A 22055-nucleotide genomic window follows, 5' to 3' on the forward strand; every position below is an offset into this window, starting at 1 on the left:
AGCAACAATGGAGCTGGTTAGATGAAGTGCCCCTTAAGACTTCTCAGCAGCCGATTACTGTGATGAAGCACGGGGCCTCTGTGCTGGGTCTGGGCCCTCTGAACAACATGTCTATCGGCTTTCTTCCTTCCTCCCTTTCTTTCTTTCTTTCTTTCTTTCTTTCTTTCTTTCTTTCTTTCTTTCTTTCTTTCTCTCTCTCTCTCTCTCAGATTCATTTTATATATGTGAGTACACTGTGACTGTCTCCAGACACACCAGAAGATGGCATCGGATCCCATTACAGATGGTTGTGAGCCACCATGTGGTTGCTGGGAATTGAACTCAAGACCTCTGGAAGAGCAGTCAGTGCTCTTAACCCCTGAGCCATCTCTTCAGCCCCTCTATCAGCTTTCTGATGAACCTGAGTTCTGATGCATCTCTGTCTCCCCCACTGCCCTCCCAGGTTCCCCCCCCCTTTTTTTTTTCTTTTTAACTTTTGTTTTTTCAATAGAGTGTGTCTCTTTGTAGCCCTGGCTTTCTTGGAACTCACTCTGTAGACCAGGCTGGCCTCAAATTCAGAGATCTGCCTGCCTCTGCCTCCTGAGTGCTTGGGTTTCTTTTTCTAAAGGCCCTTGATTGAGCACGGGGCCTCTGTGACTAGGACATGGGCACACAGAGGGCTGAGGCCCACTGATTGATTGGCTGTGGCTGCCCCACCTGCCTACCAGGCTCCTGGCCAAGCCCTGGCTCCTGAAGCCATTGGGGCCTGGAATGATCTGCATCTGTGTCTAGCCAGTCAACCCAGATAAATGAGCAGGGCTCAGATTGGCTTCACAGAGCTCAGTCTCACAGGTAAGCTGTGCAGCCTTGGTCAAGTGAGCTGGGTTCTCTGAGCCTCGGGCTCCTCCTTCAAGCAGGAAAAGCAACCAACCGACTCCTAAGGTTAGAGGCCATGCCAGGAACAGGGCTCTTGCAGTAAGGTGCTTAGAGTACTGCAGGGTTCCCAAATACCCAAGACCGTCAACAGCTGGATAGGTACCCAACAGGGACAGACTTGCTTGAAGACTGATGAGGACAGCAAGGATGACTGGAGTGACAGCGGCACCTGAAGTCCCTGAAGGATGAGGCCCAGACAGCAACAAGCTGAGACCTCCCCAACCCTCATTCCATGAGGTGCTGGCCACTTTTCCAGACGTTTCCTTGACTCTTCAATGTCCTGGGATCTCATCTGTCTCCTCTGCTACAGGAAGTCAGGGTTTCCCACAGCCCCTTGGGCTCATGGGAGGGTGTGAGCACTGTGAACTGGGCCTGGGAGGCCAGCGTAATACAAGAGTTGAACCAAGGACACGAGATGTCGCGTGTCAGTTGATTTACAGGAGTGCACTGGCTCACTTCGGCACCCCTACTTCCCCGCAGTTCAGACAGACAGTCTTCAGTGCTGCACCAGCCCTGTGCGCCCAGTGATAAGGGGGTGGGGACATATTTCCTTCCCCCTCTACCCACTAACTCCAGCCCTAGAAAAAGTGTCTAAGGGACACAAGCTGCTGGTGTAGTGTCGACAGGCCGAGCAGCAGAGGTGGCCCTGTGTCTGCACATGCCTTGTCCCAAGTCCTGCCTCTGTGGGCTTGTTGGGGAGGCCAGAGGATGAATGGCAGCCAAACATTGGTCAGGGAAAGGGGGGGGGGGGCACCTGAGACAGGAAACAGACCAGCAGATGCGAGAATGAAAGGAAACAAACCAAACACTGAGGTGACTGAGCTCTGCTGGCTGAGTGTGCACACATGCACACGTGAGTGGTACTTCTCTGATTCTGAGACGATGGCCGGCCTGGTTGCTAAGGCTCCCCACCTTGGCTGTTCCATGATTCCTTTACAGCCTCTGTCGCTGGAAGGGATCCTCACATAAACAGGGCAGGAGCCCTACCCTACAGGGGCCTATGGAGGAAACCATTACTCTTGGGAAACACTCCCAGTAGTCTCAAGGGCTCAGGTTACCCAGAGCCACTGGTACTCTCACTGTTTCACCAGTGGATTAGACACCAAACAAAACTAGGTCTGTCTTAGCCCTTCCCTTCCCTGATGCATCTCCAGGCAGGCACTTATGGGATGCTTCTACTGGCATGGCTGCATGGTATTAGTGTCCTGGGACACCATAGCCAACTTCAGACAAAGAAATGACCCTGAAATCAGGCAGTGGGAGGAGCTATTTGAGATGGGAAAGGGGGAAAGGTCGAGTAGCCAAACAGTAGTGGGGGCACCCCAAGGCTGTGTGTGATAAGGGGGCTGTCTCCCTGAGAACATAGCACACTGAAAATGCCTGCTTGGCACAGCACTTCTGAGAGGCACCACAACCATCATCCAATTCAAAGCTGATGTCAGAATGAAGACAAAGCCTGGCCAGGCCCTGGTCCTACCACACACATACCTGGAAAAGGGTAGAGCCGACAGAGGGGCCTAGTGGGATGTGGACACACAACCTCCTCCTACTCCCAAACAGGGTCTTATACTTGGAGAGCTGGAGGCCAGGAGGGACATGAGGATGACAGTACCAGTGGCTTAAGTAGTGTGAGAAGGGTCAATGGCCTTTCTGTGGACTGACTTCAGACCTTACTAGGCCTCAATCCCATGGGACCTGTGGCTAAGCACCAGAAAGGAGGGCTTGTCTTATAGCTGATGTTTTTCAGTGCTCCCGCCTAGGGGTTGCAGGTATGGGGAGGATGTTCACTGCCCAGCCTGGTTTCTACTACCATTCAGACACAGCTGAGGCCCAGCCCTGGGTCCCAGCACGGACCCGCAGGGCTGCCATGTCAGCAGCTTCTCTGGGATGGTGCAGAACCATGGGAAGCGCTCTTGGGCAGACACTGAGAAAGAATGGACAATGGAATTAAGACAAATTTGGGCTTGGCCCAAGATTCTTAGAGGACTTGTCCTGCATACTCTATTGGCAAGGTGGTCCCTGGCATGCTACTCAGGTTGCGCAGAGTGAGGTGAAAGTGAAGGTCCCACTGTAGACACACAAGCATGTTGGTCAGCTGTCCTTCAGAAAGCCCTGTCGGGGGCAGGCTGGCTCTAGAGGAACACAGCAAGCAGTGGAGGGTGTTAAAAGTCTTCTGAGAGTTGCCGGGCAGTGGTGGTGCACGCCTTTAATCCCAGCACTTGGGAGGCAGAGGAAGGCGGATTTCTGAGTTCGAGGCCAGCCTGGTCTACAGAGTGAGTTCCAGGACAGCCAAGGCTACACAGAGAAACCCTGTCTCGAAAAAACCAGGAAAAAAAAAAAAAGTCTTCTGAGAACTTCAAGAAGGAAAAGGATTTCCAACAGAGGTCATCACTGTTGACTCCACGTTGAAAATGCCCAGGGAGAAGAGCCAGACGCTCATCTTAGAGAGCGCTTGGCTCTGTCTGTCTTCTCAGCTGCCTCAGTGGAGCTTCCCCGGTGGGGTGGGGGGTGGGGGGTGGGGGGGAGGGAAAGGGGGGAAGTTTCTGCTGGATGACCATGAGCCCCGAGTTGTGTTTGTGCTCCAGTTGTCTCAGTGGGACACTCTGTCTCTGTGGGGCAGTGTCTCAGTGGGACACTCTCTGTCTCTGTGGGGCAGTGTCTCAGTGGGACACTCTGTCTCTGTAGGACACTGTGTCTCAGTAGATACTAAGCAGGAGGGGCCTTGTAAAGAGCTTTGGTAACTCAGGCTCTGGTTAGCCTTCTGACGGTGCTGCATTAATGAGGGATGACCACAAATGTGACTTAGCCTACAGTGGTCCCCTTTGCACTGGCAGCCCCTGTCCCACATGAAGCTGCTCCAGTTTACCAAGTGACAGGACAGTGGCTGACCCTCTCTCAATGTCTGAACTACCTGTCTGGAATCCAGCAGGACAGACAAGTATGTGTAGGATGGAGACCCCAAAAAAAACCCAGCAAGGGGGTTGGTTGGTTATATGAGGAGCTGCGGACTCTACGCAGCTGGAAAGGGGCCCCCTTCCCAGGAGAGATGCTATGTCTTCCCTCCAGGGTAGGCTGGCCCCAGGTGCCATCAGGAAGGAAAGCCTGCCTGGTGGTGCCAGGGCTAACGAACAGCATCCAAACAAATTGCCTTTGTCCCTGTTAGATCTAAGCATAATACTCGCCTTTTGGCTGCAAAGGCTTTGGGGAAGCAACATGGTGCCTTGGCTGTGGAAGGCATCCAAAGGGGACCACCACAGGCCCACTGCTCTGGCCCAGGGAGCAAACCTTGTGAACCAGACATTCAGGGGGCTGGTGTCACCTGACCCTCTGGAACAAAGAGATGGGAGTCAGTCAGCTCTTCCTCCCACAAGCTGTGACTGGCTCAGCCTTTTGCTGAAGTCTGGGAAAGGCTCTTGGGAGCCAGGAGGTGGGAACAGGTCTCAGAGGCACCTCACCTGTCACCTGAGGTCCAGCTGAGGACTCAGGGTGCTGGATCAATGCACAGGCTCTTCCTAGGGCGGATGGGCAGGTGACGCTGAGCAGTGGACACAGCTAGTCTCACTGTTCTGACCCTTCCCTGGAGCTTCTCCTCTCTGCCTGGCAGCCAGCAGGAGACTGTCAAATGTTTTCAAGGCCTTTGAAGTAGATGCTGACCAGGGCCTGCTCTGCTGAGCCCTCTTGGCTAGGGACAAAAAAGCCATCAGACCCCAGAGAATGCAACTCAACTCCAGCAGTCTTCCTGGTGTGTCACTCCAAGACTGTGAGTTCACTGGAAAGCACTGGGCAAGCAGCAGCTAGACCCCCTTTCCAATGTGTACTAAGTCATTCATTTATTTCAAGATGTACACACTCAAGCTGGCCGGGACAGCTCACAGCTCCTAGGTACGTATAGGTCCTTCAATGGCTTGGGCTACAGACAACTTCATAGCCAGCGCAGCAAACACACACGCGATAGAACAGGAAGCCTACAAACCCCAAGCCACTCCGAGAAAACTGAGGGAGGAGGGGGTGCTAGTGCAGCATCCGTGGGGGAATGAGTGCACACGGAGAGATGGATGAGGGGAGAGCGCAAGCTAGCTTCAATGTCGTCACCGCGATCTCATTTCCATGGGGATGGTCAAGGGACGGAGTTCAACAGGTCCTTTAGAAAGCTCTCTGGATCGGTGATTTCTGATAGAAGACCTGAAAAGCAGAGACAATGTGAGTGGGAGCAGCCCAGGGTCCCCAGCCCCACCAAGTCACGGAAGCCTCGTTCATGCACAGAACATACTGTGCCAGCATGTTCTGATGGATTCCAGCACCTGTGGAGGTGGCCACTGTGTGACTAACACTCTGCTCCAGAAGTGGGTGCTGCCAGAGACAGTGTAGCAGACGGCAGCTTAAATTCCCTGGAGTGGAGGATTTCAACCTGTCCAGGGGTCACTGAAGGGGCTGTAAAACACTGCAACTCCCAGGTTTTCCTTGTTCTTGTACAGGCGCTCTGCTCTCAGACTGTGCCTCAAACTCACTCTGGAGCTGACGTCCTTTGAATTTCTGTGCTACTATGCCTGGTCTGTGTGGCACTGGGGACAGAACCCAGTGCTTCATGCATCCCAAGCCAGCACTCTTTCAGCTGAGCCACACTCCCCTACCTCAGAGCGATGTGTGTGTGTGTGTGTGTGTGTGTGTGTGTGTGTGTGTGTGTGTGTGTGTGAGAGAGAGAGAGAGAGAGACAGAGAGAGAGAGAGAAACACCGTGTGTCTATCTCCATCGCCCTCGCCTTCTTTTCTAAGATTGGTTCTCTCGCTGAACCTGAAGCTCACTGGCTGGCCAGCAAGCTCAGCTTGGGGATCCTACCACCGGCAGTTTCCCAGTGCTCGAGTTGCACCTGCACCTGGCTTTTATGGGGTGCTGGGGATCAGAACTCAGATCCTCCTTTGCCATTTTAAACTGGCCCCAAAAAAGGCAAATGCTGATGGTCTTATGGGCTGAAGGACGGAGCAGAGGCCTCCGATTTCCTGGGCTCTGATCCCACCACAGGCCCGGATTCCTAAGCAAGCTGCCAAAGGTCAGGGCCCCATTTCTTCAGCTTTTAGAAAGAGACAGTGGGGATCCCTCCCTGCCTGCCATGGGAACTAACTGAGGCTGGCCCTCCTAGTGGAAGAACCCAGTGCGCTCTACAACGAGTCCCCAGCCAGGCACCTGACCACATCAGTGGTAGAGGAAACACTGAAGCCTCAAGTTAAACATGAGCATCCAAACAAGTCACCTCCAAGCATCTGCAGGAACGAGACGCAAAGCAGCCAGCCTGTTTCTCTTGGCTCTGGAAGTTTAAAGGTTGAAAGTAAGGTATAAAAGCCTGGCCTTGCACAAGAGGCTAGAGGCTTGACTGCTAGGGCTTGTGTGGGAGTGAGGCTGGGGCGGGGAGTCCTTCACCCTGGCCACCTCCATGGTCATTTCAGTCCACTGTGTGATGAGCAGAGTTTCGCACTGAGGACACAGACAAGCTTCGTGCTCTTGCTCAGGACTAACTCTGAGGGAAACAGTGAGCCTGCTGCCTAAACAGTCAGGCTGGGAAGACACAGAAAGAATAAGAAGGTATGAGGTAAGAACCACCAGGTGAGCAAGGGAGCTTATGGCAGCTCAGACAGCAAGGCAGACCAGAGACAGCATCCTTGGCAGAGCACCCACTGGCTCATGAAGGCCAGGCTGAGAGCCCAGTGCTGGGAACACAGAGGAGCGCACACACACAGGCTCTCGGACACAGAGTTAAGGGGAATGTTAACAGCAGCGTTCTCTTGGCAATAGGATCTGGGGGAATTTCCCCCTTCATCTGGATACAATTCCCACACTGAACACCAGAAAGCCGAGAAGCAGGAAGCTAGCTGACAAGCAGAAGCTGGGCAGGTCCAGTTACATCTGCTTTGGTGCAGTGCCAGTGGAGGCTGTGACACAACAGTGCCTGGGACCCAGGAGCTGGAATCTGTCATCCTGGGCTCATCTGCCTGAGCCTGAGCCCAGGTCATGCCCTGCACCCATCACTTCTTAGCTATGAAATCCAGGTAGTGTTAAGGCATGTGCATCCGAGTGATCCATCCGTATAGACAGTCTGGACAGGGACAGCATGGCCGCGAGGGTCTAGGAGCTGAGGCCCACCTGCTCCCAGGCACCCTTCACTGGTGCCTCTCCATCTACTGCCCAGAGCTGGGAAGCAAGGACGGCAGGCGTGCCCTTTTTCTGTTAATACTGACGAAAGTCAGAACCAGGAGTCTCTACACTACCTACTTCTGCTTACTTAATCAGCACAGCCTCCATTAGCAGCACAACAAAACGAGGCTGAGCAGAGAGGAGCCCAGAACCCTGGACTCCTGTGCCAGCGCTCAAGGCTCAAGGCGATGAACGGCACATGCTGCACTGTAGCCTTCTCATCTGGGGGTGCTTTCCTTTTTTTTGGGGGGGGGGGGTTTCTACACAGAGTTTTTCTGTGTAGCCCTGGCTGTCCTGGAACTCTGTGTAGATCAAACTCACAGAGCTGCACCTGCCTCTAAAAGCAAATCCCACTGCACCCAGCAAGCGGGCTGTCTGACTGGACACCTTTCCTATGACTGGAGGTGGTCAGTGTGCGCTGACTTCTGTCTCTGAAGATGAAGATGATGGCCAGGTCACTGAGGCAGACTTGGACTCTGCCTCAGAGAACCTCTACAAGAGAAAACTGCACTGACCTGCGGCGTCGAGGAACTCCGAGAAGGTCTCCACGGGCATGAACTCCTCCTGGAAGGTTTTCAGGGCTTTGTCGGCAGCTTCATAGATGGGCATGTCATTGTGTCGGATGTACTCGGCCAGAGAGCAGGACCAGCCGCCCTCAGTGTTACTAGTGGGCACCTTCTACAAGAATCAGTGGGACAGGGGGCTAGGTGAATAACTGAGTGGAGCTGGCTTTCTGTGTCTAGTCAGCCAGACCATCTCAGCACTATGGAGAGCCCACCCAACATATAACAGACCCTTCCCGGAAGGAAGGAGGCCCTGCCTGCAGGGCTCACTGACTTTGCACTCTTCTCAAGCTACTTTCTGTTTATGCAATGTTCTATATGCTCCCACAATTTCAATATGGGACAGCCCCACACCTGCATTTCGGAAGCCAAGATGACTGACGTGCTCTGACTGGACCACTCTACTGATGACCAAAGGGCTCACTACCCTCCCCCAAGATGTGTGGGCCCAGGCAGAGAGCGGGCAGGACATTTGACTTAGAGTGGGTCCACATAGGGCAGATCCACACGGGTGAGGTGTTACACAAGAAAGCAGGAAGGCTATCAGTAGGCTGAGAGCTGAGAGCTTACTGTTTGGAGGGTGCATGACAAAGTGGCCTCAGCTGCTGACAGCTAGAAGTGCAGGTCTGAGCTGACGGTGTTCACCTCTCCCCAGGTGGAGACTTTCAAGGGCAAAGAACCCAAAGCCAGGGAGGAGCCTCAGGCTTGGAGCTTTGGCTAAGGACACATACACGTCATAGCTCTGAGCTCCTTACCTTAAACATGGTATAGATGAGATCCACCAGAGCCCAGAAGAGCAGGGAGGAACGGTAGGCAGAATAGTCCTTCACTGCCTTGTCTGTCAACCTGGAAAAGCAAAGCAAAGCCTGTCCGTGAGGACACTGGAGGACAGAGAACCTGGGGACTGAGGGCATGTGGCCTGGCTCCCAGGGCTGCTGCATGAACTCTACCTGACAGTGCAGTACTGTCAAACTGGGGCAACTTAAACAGGGCGTTCCAATGTTCTACCTCAAACACAAGGACTGTACTAGCCCCTCACAAGCTCCCAAGTGAAATGGCACTTAACAATGGAGAAGAAACAACAAGGTTCCAACTCAGGCTGCCATCAGGAGTAATCCACCAGAGAGCCCAATCAGCAAAACAGGCGCTCTGCAGAAAGCCAGCAAGCTGGTAGAAAAGCGGTGTTGAGCAACCATGGTGTCTAGGTTGCAACTACTCATACCTCTCAAATCCTAGGGTAGTCCTGGAGCCACCCACACATCCCTTCATCTCTAACAAGTGTCACCTGCACGAGAGTGACTTGGCACAGGCTTAAAGGCCAGCTAGTGCCTGGGAACACTGGGGGCGCCTGTGTCAAGGTCCACCGCCTGCTGTAGCCAGCCCTCCTGCCCCGCCCCTTAAGAGGCTCAGAATGCCCCGCCTGGCACAGAGAAGGCATCATTTATGGCTGTGGAAAGTAAAGGACAGATGAGCCCAGCCATGACTTAGGGTCCTGTCCCACATCTCACAGCACTCTGGAGCAGAGCGCTCAGCACCAACCACTTGTCTTGTTAGTGGGAGCCAGTGGGAGCCAGTGGGAGCCAGTGGGAGCCAGTGGGAGCCAGTGGGAGCCTACTCAAGTCCCAGGCTGGAATATCTGCCGGATTCACTTCGCTCAATGCTGAAGATCAGAAGCCATCAGCTTCTCTTCAACTACAGCTCACATACCCCTCCCTGTGTGTGTGTGCGTGTGTGCATGAGCGTGTGTGTGTGTGTTGTTGGGGAATTGAACTTGGACTCTCATACAGGCTAGGCAAGTGCTCTACCACGGAGCTATATACACCCCAGCCTTTAAAGCTATAGTTTTGTGTATCTGCTATGGCCTCTTATCCCAGAATGCACAGAACTTAAGACAAAACCTATTGCCAGTGATGCCACCCACCTCCAGAATGAGAGACACCCTCTACATGCCCTGAGCTCAAAGTGCTCTCCTTCAAGGGTGACCCAATCCTGGGCAAACCCTCAGCACCTTTTCTAATCTGTCTGGCAAACAGCAGGCTCAGAGCCTGGACCACAGCCTGGCTTGGCCCTCTCTGGGGCTCTCCTGCTTTGCTAAGCATGAGTCTTGGGTGACCCTGCCCAGCTTAATTATTTACAGCTAATTAGGAAAGGTGACTAAACTACAGAGAAAATGGCAATGCCTGAATGCAGCTCAGGTTGGGTCTCCTAGTTAATCCCTGACCAAATCAGCGTCTCTTCAACTGCTGGGGGAGAGTGAGTTCCACACTCGGCTGAAAGCACAGCTTAGGTGGGCGTAGACTCTACTCTGCCACAGGGGCCTGTCTGATAACGGCCGTCCTGTGTGCCATGAATGCCACTCCTGTCTCACTTCACAATTTCTGCATCTGAAGACCTTACTTGACTTCAAGCAGCTAGTTAACTATTAACACTAGGGCTCCTGGGACAGCAGGGGATGGTGTGTTTGGAATGGGGGCAGGAATTGAACACTCATTTCTTCCCACTTGGCCCAAACAGGCTTCTCTTGGCCAAACTTAACAAGACAGTAGCAACTTGGTCACTCTGGGAACATAAAGTGCCAGAGCTAACACAGGTAAAGACCTCAGGAGGACCAACTCAGGGTCTGTCCCACAGGTGCCACCACCATGGCTGGAAGGGAGCCTCCTCCTTCTACTCCTTTACTGGTCTCTATGTGGTAACGAGCCCTGAGTCTAAGCTAACAGGGTCAAAGGCTATAGCAGGACCACACAGAGACACAGGGACACCTGGCACTCAACCAGGCCACATGCTATACTGCCACTCCCCAGGGTAGGTAGGGACTATTCAGGATCACTATCAGCCCGAGTACTGGCCACATGTATTCTGTGTGCTGTGACCACTGGGGTGTGTCAAGAACTTGGGAGGAAGGCTCTGATCTCACCTACAGATGGTTCTTTCAGAGAGCCCCCGTCTGACCCAGACTACAATGCAAAGTCAGGAAAACAAGGTCCAATTCCTATATGTGCTTCTCTGTTGAAGTGCACACAATTGCAAAGGGGGTCTGGAAGGCCTGAGGGATGTGGGGCAGGAAGGACAAGCTTTTAGTCATTGGAAAAGAAATCCCCAAATATAGCCACCTTGAAACTTCCCTACTTTACACCAAAGCCAGCAAGAGCCAGAAAGTCAGGCTCCCTGGCTCAACATCACTGGTCCTACATGCCTCACCCTCTCTCCCTAGGCCTGGCTATCTTCCTCTCTGAATTTTCAACAGATTCACCTTTTCAGTGGCTGAACATGAGACCCAGAGGGGCTCAAGCAACTGTCAACCTCCAGCCTAGACACTTAGGGCAGTAGGCTGGAGGCAGATCAACAGCCAAGTCAATGGCACACCTCCAACCGACACTCATGACCAAGACAGTGGGGAAGACACTGGAAGACAATGAATGCAGCAACTTCCAAAGCAGGTACAGACCTGGTGGCTCCTCCTGGAGCCACTGCCCGGGCATGCGAGGCCACCAGCAGCCTGCGCAGGATCTCTACTCGAGTGGCTTTCCACTGCTCAGGGGGGAGGATATGCAGGGCTAGGATGGTGAAGTAGTGGGGCCCATCTACATCGAAGGCACTCTCTGTCCACTTCTCTTTGGGCTGCTCCAGGAAGCCTTGGAGGTTCTTCTCCTCCCGGGATGTTGCTCGGGTCCTGGAGAAGAAGAATTTTCATGGTAGCAGGAAAGGTGGCCACTGGGCAAACTTCTGAGCTTGCTTCCAACCTTCTCTCTAGCAACCCAAGCCTCCTACCCTCAGGGCTGTGACTGTTGGGCAGGTTACCAACTCTCCAATGTGGACTTGTCCTAATTCTTCTAGAAACCCAGGGAAGGAAGTGACTTGCCAAATCACTGAGCCAGTTAAGAAATAAAGCTGAGGAGAGGGTCTGTGCCACAGTCAACAGCCCGCCTCCTTCGCTCGCACATCCTGTTCTGCTGATGTGCTCTGCACCACGTTGTGTTCCTGGTTCCCAGGCTCCCTGTTTGGGCTGGTTGCTCATGACCAACCCTCTCTCTCTGCACTATCACCAGCACTTTCTTTCTGGTGGGCCGCTGTTGCTTGCCTGAACTGCCGATGACCACACACACTGACTGACAGGCATTATTCTCAGGGCTGCTTGTGGATTCTCTCACTTAATTTGTCTAAGAACCTGGTGAGAGACGAACCACCCATCCCAACTGTGTGGGAGAGCAGGCCACAGTACTGGGAACTAAGCACCATGCCAAGCCAACACTAGACTGAGGCCCCAGCCTAGCTCTAGAATCTGTCATAAGCCCTATTCCTCTCTTATGACAAAGTCTTGCCAGTGGCCAAGAATCTCCAGCAGTGTCCCTATAGCCTTCTGGTGTTCATCTATGAGGAGAAGACAAAACACCACCAAGAAACCCAATGGACAGAATGCATGGCCATGGTCACGGGCTATAAAGATACAGCAGGCTCCTGCTGTATCTGCTCCTGTAAAGATGGGCAAGCCCAGACCCAGGTGGAGCTTGTGGGGAACCTCAGGCTTCTGGCCATGGCAGGCTCTATCTGCTCAGGCTCGAATTTGCTCACTTGTGCAGTAAACTTGCTTTTGTGAGTGAATGTCTCATCAGAGGTCAAGTGCCTTGTCATCAAGCTCATGCCACTGCCCAAAGGCTACCAAAGGAAGCAGCCTGTGGCTGAGGTGGCTTCAGGGTTAGCCCTGCCTGGCCAAGACAACTACAACAGAGCTGACAACTGAAGTCGCCAGTTCCGTCTGGCAGGGTCAATCCTGGGAAGTGTTTTCCTCACCAGGTCTCTGCCTAAGCAGTCCATTCTAGCTCAGGGCTGCCAAGAGACATGTCTCTGCAAAACCTATAGCCTTTGTCAGGGCCCCAAGAACACTGGCAATTAGTACTGCTGAGGCCTGCAGCGGGATCCAGACAGTAAAAGGTCTGTGCTGTTGGCAATGCCAGGTGTCTGTTCTGATAGCCAGGGTGTTTGTAGATGATGTCATGAGCCCTGCCCTAAGATTTAACAATGAAGCTTGCAGTCTCAAGGTCAGACTTTATCTCACAAGGAAAAGGGAGGAAGGGAAAACTGTTGACAGGGAAAGGAAGAGTCTACCTATCTCCCAGGAACCTCAACTGTATGGCAGCTGCATGGGTGGACTGTACCCAGTCTTCCATGGTTACCAGCTCTGCACACGAGAGCTCCAAATCTTGGGGAGAAGGGTCTGGTCTGCACCCAGGCAAATGAAACTCAAGAGTACAGGCACAGAAATATCTTAAAACTTGCTTCTAAACAGGCTGTGAGTGGCATGGCTTCTGTCCCCGAGGCCCCTTTAAAGCCATGTCTAGCCCCACAGACACAAATAGCTCTTTTTTCCTGGTTGCATTCTTGCTCAGTTACTTTCCCAATATTCAACACCCCTCTCATCCTTGCCAGAAACATTACTGCTCAGAAAACCAGTGGTCCACTCATGCAGCAGCTTTAGACCCACTGGAGACCTGCAGCTGTGCAGGCTATGTGCCCTGACTATGGACGTGATGAGACTCCCACCTATGCCCCCTCATTTCTTTCCTTCTCCCCCTGAAGGCCAGCCCAAGACTAGAGCCCAACTGCCAGAAGTGGGAGGAGGCAGCTTTGGGAAGTAAGTTGCCATCACTGCAGTATTCTGCAGCCCTCAACTGTGGATTACCAGCCCCTCCTCAATGGAGTAAAGACTGGGGAATCTAGCTAAGCAGAGAGATGCAGGGGGTGTTGGACAAGGAGGAGTCTTGGGCCACAGGTACTGACGTGTTCAGGACGTAAAGCACAGTGTGAATGATGTATGGGATCAGGTGGATGTTGCTCTCCCGGCCACCCCCACCGGTGTCCGCGCTGAATGACTGCTCCATGGCGAAGCGCAGGAAGAGCAGCTTGATGTCGTGGATGTTGAGCTGGTACGTGGGCTCCCGCTGGCCGGTACACTCCTGGAGGTAAGTGTTGTGCCTAGGAAGAAGCAGAGCCACCATGACACGGGAGCCAGACTCCTGGCCAAAGCCTGGGCTAGAGTGCAGAGCTCTTTCTGGACACTTCGGCCTACTGACTGCAGAGGTCAAATGGGGGCTCTCAGGAGGACAGAGCCCAGGACATGGCTGCCGCTGTGGCTGCATGTGATGCTCTCAATATGGGGGAGAGCCATCACTTTATGAGTTCATTTCTTTTTTCCCCCTCTTGCTTTCTTTTTAAAGAATTATCTATTTTATATGAGTACACTGTAGCTGTCTTCAGACACACCAGAAGAGGGCACCAGATCCCATTACAGATGGTTGTGAGCCACCATGTGGTTGCTGGGAACTGAACTCAGGACCTCTGGAAGAGCAGTCTGCTCTTAACCACTGAGCCATCTCTCCAGTCCTCTTTCTTTTTTCAAGACAGGGTTTCTCTGTGTATCCTTGGCTGCCCTGGAACTCACTCTGTAGACCAGGCTGACCCCAAACTCAGAAAACCTCTTGCTTCTGCCTCCTGAGTGCTGAGATTAAAGGCATGTACCACCACCATCTGGCTAGGATGACAGATGTCATGGCCACAAGTGGTGACATTTTGGAGAAATGGGGAACTCATTCTGGTGACAAGATGATTTATCCTTGATGATCTTTCATCCTCCAATATGTTGGTTTTCCTCCCTGAATTAATATACGATTGGTTCTGCTTCTTAACTGGATGACCCTAGGGAAATGGCTCCACCCGTGCCCCAAGGGAAATGGCTCCACCCGTGGCCCAGTTTGTACATGTGTGCAGCAGTAACCTACAGTATATAATTGAGCATGTTTTCCGCCACCCCTGTCATTACTGCCAGGTGTCTGTATACTAAGGACTATACAAGGTTTCCCAAACACACGAGGACCCCAGACAAACCAGAGAGGCCTTAGAAGGAAACTACCCAACCCCCAGCTGCTTTCATAATTTAAACATCAGAGACATATACCATAGAAGTGAACTCTGGGAAGTTCTGACCCTAAGAACATGGTACATTTACATGATACCCCAGAAACCGAGGACACTGGTTTCACCTCAGCAGCTCACTTTAGTCAGCCCTATCTGTTCAGAACAGCACAGACAGACATGGAAGTCCAGTGAGGTGTGTCCAGAAGCCAGCGTCACCAGGGGCCAGGCGGAGCTGATTTCTTCCTATCTCCTGGAGACTGCTCACTTTCTGCTACAAAAACACTCAACACTCACCTTGCTAAACAAGTGGCAAAAGCTGACTCAGGGACATGGGGACCCCAGACCGGAAGGAGCCCATTGCACTTCGTGTTGGCGTTCTGCAGGGCAGCACTCTCCCACTCTTCTCGGCCTCTAGCCAACCTGGATGGGGACAGGGAGGAGAGCAGAGACAAGCAACTGCTGGAATTAACCCGGTAATGAGGCACCGGGTGCTGAGGGCTTGCCAACACTAGCCCTGGTCCAAGGGAGACAACTAGCCATTTGTAAGCTCCATAGGTCAATGCTCAGGCAAGCAGACTGCTTCCACCAGCCTTGGCCAAGGCCAAGCATTCAAAGCCTAACACATTTCTCATATGGCAAGTACAGCTTGTAGGCCTATGAGGGTTAAGGCCCTACTGCTTGGAGACCAGAAAAGCAGGCTTGAAGCCTTGAAGCCCCAGAGTCAGTAACCTCAGCCCCCACCCAGTCCAGGCCCTGAGCTGCAGGCACACTCATCGGAAGCCACTCTGCAAGAGCCAAGCCTACCTGACGGCAGCCAGGTGACAGTCATAGTGCACGATGTTGAAATGGGACACAGTGCTGTAGCCCTGCTGTTTCCGGGGCTTGTTCTCCATTTCCTCCAAGGCCACCCGCTTGGTGAAAGTGTAAATGCCTAAGACCTTCGTGGGCTGCAAGACCAGCAGAGAAAGCAGAGTGAGGAGAAACCCCCCACCAAGGAGGTGGCAGGATATTTGGTCACACTGTGTACCCCGAGATTATCTTATTTTCTGTCTAGTTGTGGTGTGTGTGGCTCAGCCCCTAGCACACACTTTACTCCTCTGGCTGGAATACAGATATACTCTTAATACTCACCTTTTATCCCAAACAGTGAAGGGAACGTTAGTTTGGAAGCACCCATGTTTGAAAGTGATGTCTAATTGAGTAGCAGACGAGGCGACAAATCAGAGAAAGATTTGACAGAATAGGATAGGCCCAACTCTCACACGGAGAGAGGGGAAAGGGAAGCTATGTGAGAGAGAGCAGCACAGAGAGGAACAAAGAATTGTACAGAGACAGGTTGAAGACAGAACAAACTAAACACAGGTGAAGATGGAATGAGCCAGAGAATGAGAAGAAACCAGAACAATAGAATAGGTTTTTGGGTCAAGCAGAGCAACTCAGGATATAGATATAGATATAGATATAGATATAGATATAGATATAGATAGATATAGATGATATAGATAGAGATAGAGATAGAGATAGAGATATAGATATAGAGAGCGCGAATGAGAACTCAGACTGAATCACTTAGTGTGAAAAGGAGTTTTGAGTCAGAACAGCTGAGATGAACCAGCCAGCCAGACTTCAGAAAGAACCAGAAAGGGTAAGCTTATACAGCAGTGAGTCAAAGAGGCTGAAAAACACTCTAGGCCTGGATTAGATTATATGGAGCTAGAAGCTTCCAGGACCAGGCCTAGGCTATTAGACTGAGGCAGTAAGCCTCCAAGGCAACAATTACATAAGGAGAATAGAAATTACTTTTACACCAGGAGCCGACAAGACATGGAGACCAGAGTGCCCCCTTCAGATGGGTTTCAGATGGGGTGTGAGCATCTCTTGCTGCTACAAAGTCACACGAGGCCCAATTTCTTGGGGGCAGCACTGAGAGGAGCTGGGGCATCCCAGAGGTGATTAGGTCATGAGATTCCACTGTGGGGTTACCAGAGACCCAGCAGAGCCCAACACCCCACTCTTGAAACTCCAGAACCTGAGCTAAGTAACCTGTGTGTGCATGTGTTGTTCTAGAAATGGGAGCTGGGGCCTGTGCATGTGAGGCAAACACTCTACCACTCAACCACATGCCCAGCCCCAAGCCTTGGCCGTCCTCTGTGTGTGCTTCATCTATCTAGAAGGCAAGCACACAGCACCTCCAGGGCTGCTTGCTTCTCCAAACTTTCAAGCTGTATCGACCAAGTAAGACACTTGTCCTTCCACAGTGCAGGAGCAAAGCTGGGCTACTGAGATAGAGGCTCATCCTGTACTGTCAGGAAGCAAAGAGGCTGCCTGTGTACTGCTCCTTCCAGGTGTCATCTCATTGGACATACTTAGAGAGTGGGGCTCTAGTTGCTATCAGGCATCCTGAATAAAAGCAATGCAATGTGACCTGCAGTGTCCAGGCTGGATTCTGGCTTTGCCAGTTGCCCTCTGTGTTCTTACCCATAAACTGGGGCCTTCAATAGGTTTAAAGACACGACTATATGGTACACACAAAACTCTGCACAAGTGCCAAGGCACTGACAAGGGTACCAAAAGGTGGTCTCTCCAGGTGCCAACAATGCTCGTCCTCAGGTTAGTTTGCCTGCCTGCCTTAATACTGCTGCCACAGTAGCTAGCCCTATGTCATCTCCCGAAGCACAGGCCTACGTCAATATGAAACGGCTTGCAGGAGAGACAAGTCTAGACACAGAGCTGGGCTGTGGTACCACAGTCAGAGCACATGCAGCCCCCACTGCCCAGCAGCCATACCTGGAACTTGTACCCCTCCCTGCAGATGCAGCACGTGAGTCCTGGCTCCTCAATCAGCTCTTCCATCTGCTTCAAGAGCGCAGTCTTGGTCACCACCTGACCCTTTTCGTTTGTCTGGAAAAGCAAACAGGCAGCATGTCATATGCCCTCTCACCCTGACTTGGGATGATCACGCAGACATAGGAATGCTGTGTGGAGAGAAGAGACTTTCTGCTGTGCTGTGCTGGAAGGCTAGGCAAGTGGCAAACCACTAAGCCACATACCTGCCCTCTCCACTGCCTTCTATCGAAGGGGAGCCCTTCATTTGTTCAGGAGCCACCAAAGCAGATGAAATCATGCAGTGGGAAGCTGGCATGCTGCCACGTTGCCATTTGTTACCAAAAAGCCAGCACCATGTGTCGGCTGCCAAGGGCTGCTGTGCTCTGATCATTTACTGTCCCCAGCAAGTGTCAAACTGCTGACACACGAGTTTGCTTGTTAAGACAAGAGTCTTCCAGGGCCACCATTTCCTCCAAAGCAGGATAACACAGCCCTTTGTGTTGACCAGACCCTATGCGAAGTCCTGTTCGGCACTTAGTAACTAACTACATGTGGTGCCCTGTGTGCTTTACGTTCCTTATGGGCATCGAGATGTCACGTACATCTGACATGTGAGCTCTTGTAGGGTGTGGCATGTACTAGATCCTGGATACACAGTAGTTGGTATCTCTGTTTTTACCGTTTGCACAAACCTGCCAGGTCACTTGATCCCAAGTGTCGTTCCCCCCCCCCCCCCCCCCCCGCCCCACCTCATGTGGCACAGCAGTAGGCGCACTTGAAAGTGTGGCACAGCTAATTCCTGGGTCTTCCTCCATGCACCCTCACACACCGTCAAGCCCAGCTCTGCCAGGAAGCACTAGTCTGTCTGTGGTGGCACCTTGTCCATGGTGGGGACTTTACCGTCATGCCCAGCGTTCCCAGCGCCTTCTGCCTCATGGCCATGGCCATGCGTTTCTTCTCTGCCCGGGTCTCCCTGCGGGCTGCGTCAATCTTCTTGTTTACATCTGGGTGTTCTCTCAGGGCCTCCAGCAGGTTCTCAGCCAGGGTTCCAATGCCCTCGTCACTGGATACCTGCTCCAGCTTATGCAGGCTAGTGATGGAGTCCGTTCCAATCAGAACCTATCCAAAGAGAACAGTGAGATAGAGGTACCTAGTATGGATGTGGCTTCCCACTAAAGGCTCGGTCAAAGCCCCTGACCACCACCCGCATGTACAACCTGTGCAGTTATGGAGGGAGCCTGCCACCCAGACCTAGTCAATACTGTACAGTCAGTCCAAGTGCAAAAGCCTGTCTTGTGTCACTGGTTTCACAGAGGTCAGAGCACCTGGGAATTTGGCTTCCCAGTGACCTTTGACTCTCAAATCCCACATATAAAACAGGGGTGCGGGGAATGTCAAGGCAACTTAAGGATGGTAGGTGAGACAGTGTGTGAAGCACCCAGCAGCGCTGTATGGGACACCCCGGCAGAAGCCCTGAATCCACAGGAACTCCCCAAGTTCAGCATATGGGCATCTGCAGCCATCCAACCCGTGGCAGTTCTCCCAGCCCACAAGATACTAGAGGCAAAATTCCAGCCCCTGGGAGTGGAGATGACAAAAAGTTAAACAGCTAACAAGCCTATTCTTGGCAAGGCTCCTTCAGGGCCCTGTGGCACTCTGTGGTGGGAGCTGAGGCAGGTGCAGTGGAAAAAGGCCTTCAGGTCAATCCAGTGGGTGGTCTCACAGCATCCCTGAAAGCCCCATTCACCGTCCGTGAGTGGTATAGTTACTCTACATGTGGTGAAAACAGAGCAGCCGAGCCACCCTCAGAGGTGAGAGCTTCAGCTGCTGTCTCAGATCACTCACTCACTGTAAATCCACCTCACTGTAGGAACCCACACCTCAGCAAAACTACATGTTATCTCATGCCTCGTGTTCCTAAATGCTGAGTGAGCCCGTGTTTAAGACCTTGCAAACTTTTCCACAGGCACCCACACCCCAAACTCAACGCCCTAAGTGTTTACTGTGAGCACGCATGTGCGTACATGGAGATATGTGTCAAGCAGGTGTAGGAAGACCACCAACACCTTACCCGCACAAAGCTCATACACAAGCAGGCAGGGCAGCGCACCCCTTTCTCTGTACCCTCAGCCTCTTCTGTCTCCTCTTATGGCACTGCTATTCCCCTTATCACTCAAGCAAAGGACTACACAGAGCTCTACACTTACCAAGCCCTGTCTCTCTCTCTCCAAGCACCCACTGTCTAACCTCTTGGTAGCATGTGTAGCGAGTGCTGTCCTTGTGGGGAGAGCCACACTCCTATGCTGAGTACAGCAGTGCGCACCTGGAGTCAGAGCACACAGAAGCTGAGGCAGGAGAACTGCTGGGAGTTTGAGGCTAGCCTGGGCTTCATAGGGAAGTCTTGGCCAGCTAGGGCTGCACAGTAAGATGTGTGGATAGCCATCACACGTTGCCCTCAGCCAAACCACAGCTCTGTTCCATAGTCTCCTATGCAAAATATAGCTGTTGTAAGGAAGTAGAGACAATGTCTGCAAAATCTTATGACAGAGGCATATCAACTGTGGCTATCTACCTGCAGATCTGAGTAAGACCAGGCTGCCAGGTGACAACACAGAACTATAGTCAATGCAGAACATTATAAAAGCAAAACAATTAATTCTATGGACTCTTAAAAGACACTGAGCCATGTCATGCAAAAGACACAGACAAAGCAGGAGAAAGGCTGTGTAGCAGCATTAACCAGCAGGGAAATGCAAGCCAAAAAACCACAGCCAGGCGCCACACACAGCAACATGACCAGGGTAAAACAGCCAGCAAGGGTAGCAGCAATGCAGAGAACTGGGCCACTCCACCCACTGCTAGAAATGTAAAGTGGGCCTGCTGCTCCAGCAGAGTTTGTAGCATCTTATAATTGGTGTGTGATGTGTCCATGTGAACATGTGCGCATGTGTGTGGAGGGCAGAGGACACTCTCTGATCAGGTTCTTTCCTTCCACTCTTGTATGGATTCTGGACTCTAACTCAGAAGGTCAGGGGCATGGTAAGTGGTCAGCTGCCTGAGGCAGAGCAGGAAATAATAGTGATGGCGTTTCAAGCTTCCTGTGACTGAACTGGCAGCAATCTCACCGTCAGGCAGAACTCTCTCAAGTCACTGCTACATACTGAGCCCTGAGTGTGAACTCACCACTGAGCACACACAGAAAACTTCATGTACACGGGTAAGCCACACTATGGTTCTACACAAAGATTGTTCATGACTCCCCCCTGTTACCTGTTATGTCTGTTGCCTGCAGAGTGAGGTCCACAGACATGCTGGCCACTTACCTGGGTGGCAGGGTGCTGCATGGCCAGACCCCGAAGAAGCCTCAAAATAAATGGCAGAGCAGGGCGAGACAAAAACTTTTTCCAGATGTCAGCATCCAAACTGCAAGACAGACAAGGAAGCATCAGCAACCAGGAAGCAGTGCTGGAATACCCGCTGCTGATTCTGGCTGGTTTGAACAGGATTTCATTTTCAAGAATGTAATATGGAACCACTAAGGGCAAACCCAGCTCAGAAGCCAGATAAAAACAAGCGCTTGAACAGAAGCAGAAAAGCCTCAGGATTTTACAGTGGATGGGTGGCCACTGAACATGTCCCCAAAGGGGCAGAGGGCACAGAGGAAGCACCACACTAAGATGTTGGGAAAATGGCCACGTGCCCCGGAGAGGGTGCCTTACTTCTTGGCACTGGGGATATGCTTTTTCATGTAGTCCAGGGCATTCTGGGTGATCCCCTTCTGCAGGATGAGATCCTTCAACTGATGACCATTGCTGTTGTTCTTGATACCAGCAGCAATTTTGCAGAAGCAATCCAGGAAGACTTTGTCATCTCCACTATGGTCTTCATCGTACCTAGGGGAGCATAAAGAGTCTCATCGTGAAGGCAGAGCTCAGTCACTTTCTTAGTTAACAATGAGGTAAACTGGCTACAGGAGCCAGTCGAAACTCGACAGGTAAAGGAGACCCTCAGACCAGCCCCCTCCCCTTGCCTGCCCTGCGCCCAAGCTTGCATTTTTCTTTTTGCAAACACAGCTCCCACACCCTGTCAGTCCCTTTCCCCTCTCACACCCTTCCCACTGCTGCTTTAATACACTAGGATTTGGTGACTGCCTCCCCAGCTAAACTAAGCTCCTACATGCCAGATCATGGACACAGATACTCAACAAAAACCCAGGCAGCTCTGCTCAGCCTCACAAGACTAGCTTGGGATTTCTGTAGGCCCTCAAGACCCAGAGGCTCATTGCATCAAACTCCAGGCTCCTACTTGTCGAAGCTGCAGTATGGCTTGAACCGTTCCACCAGGATCTGCATCTTCTCCACCTCTCCGAAGGACAGGTATGGGATGATACGCAGCAAGCCCTGCAGCACACTAGGGTTGGATCGAACAAAGGTGCTGTTGATCTGGTCCAAGAGCATCACCAGTTGATCCTTGTCACCTGTGAGGAGGAGATTGCCCTGCAATGGAAGAGGGTGGGAGTTAGGATGGTGGCTGTAGCCAAGAACTGACCTCCAAAAGTTGCCATTCCCACCAGACAGAACTGTTCCTCAGTGCTTGCTGGGGAACAATAAGCAGCCTGGGTTCCTCTGATGAGTTTCCAAGCTACTGTGAGGG

General features: G+C 52.2%; 1 protein-coding gene across 9 annotated transcripts in view; it reads right to left on the reverse strand.

The window, feature by feature from the left end:
* Positions 1-4719: 4719 nt before the first annotated feature.
* The window catches only part of Ubr4 (ubiquitin protein ligase E3 component n-recognin 4), a 108423-nt gene continuing 91087 nt past the window's right edge, over positions 4720-22055 (reverse strand). For 7 of the 9 annotated variants that reach the window (XM_076933871.1, XM_076933867.1, XM_076933869.1 and 4 more), the window contains 12 exons: positions 21708-21898; positions 21122-21295; positions 20726-20825; positions 18303-18521; positions 17364-17477; positions 15381-15523; positions 14871-15032; positions 13443-13637; positions 11113-11337; positions 8420-8510; positions 7617-7779; positions 4720-5097 (listed from right to left, as the gene is read on the reverse strand). In XM_076933871.1, the coding sequence (XP_076789986.1) occupies positions 5033-5097; positions 7617-7779; positions 8420-8510; positions 11113-11337; positions 13443-13637; positions 14871-15032; positions 15381-15523; positions 17364-17477; positions 18303-18521; positions 20726-20825; positions 21122-21295; positions 21708-21898 (1842 nt within the window). In that variant the 3' untranslated portion in view covers positions 4720-5032. The remainder of the gene's footprint in view (positions 5098-7616; positions 7780-8419; positions 8511-11112; positions 11338-13442; positions 13638-14870; positions 15033-15380; positions 15524-17363; positions 17478-18302; positions 18522-20725; positions 20826-21121; positions 21296-21707; positions 21899-22055) is intronic. The other 2 variants (XM_076933868.1, XM_034504051.2) reach the window with 1 other exon arrangement.

Source organism: Arvicanthis niloticus, chromosome 5 (genome assembly GCF_011762505.2).
Source record: "Arvicanthis niloticus isolate mArvNil1 chromosome 5, mArvNil1.pat.X, whole genome shotgun sequence".
In the NCBI taxonomy this organism is placed as follows: Eukaryota; Metazoa; Chordata; class Mammalia; order Rodentia; family Muridae; genus Arvicanthis; species Arvicanthis niloticus.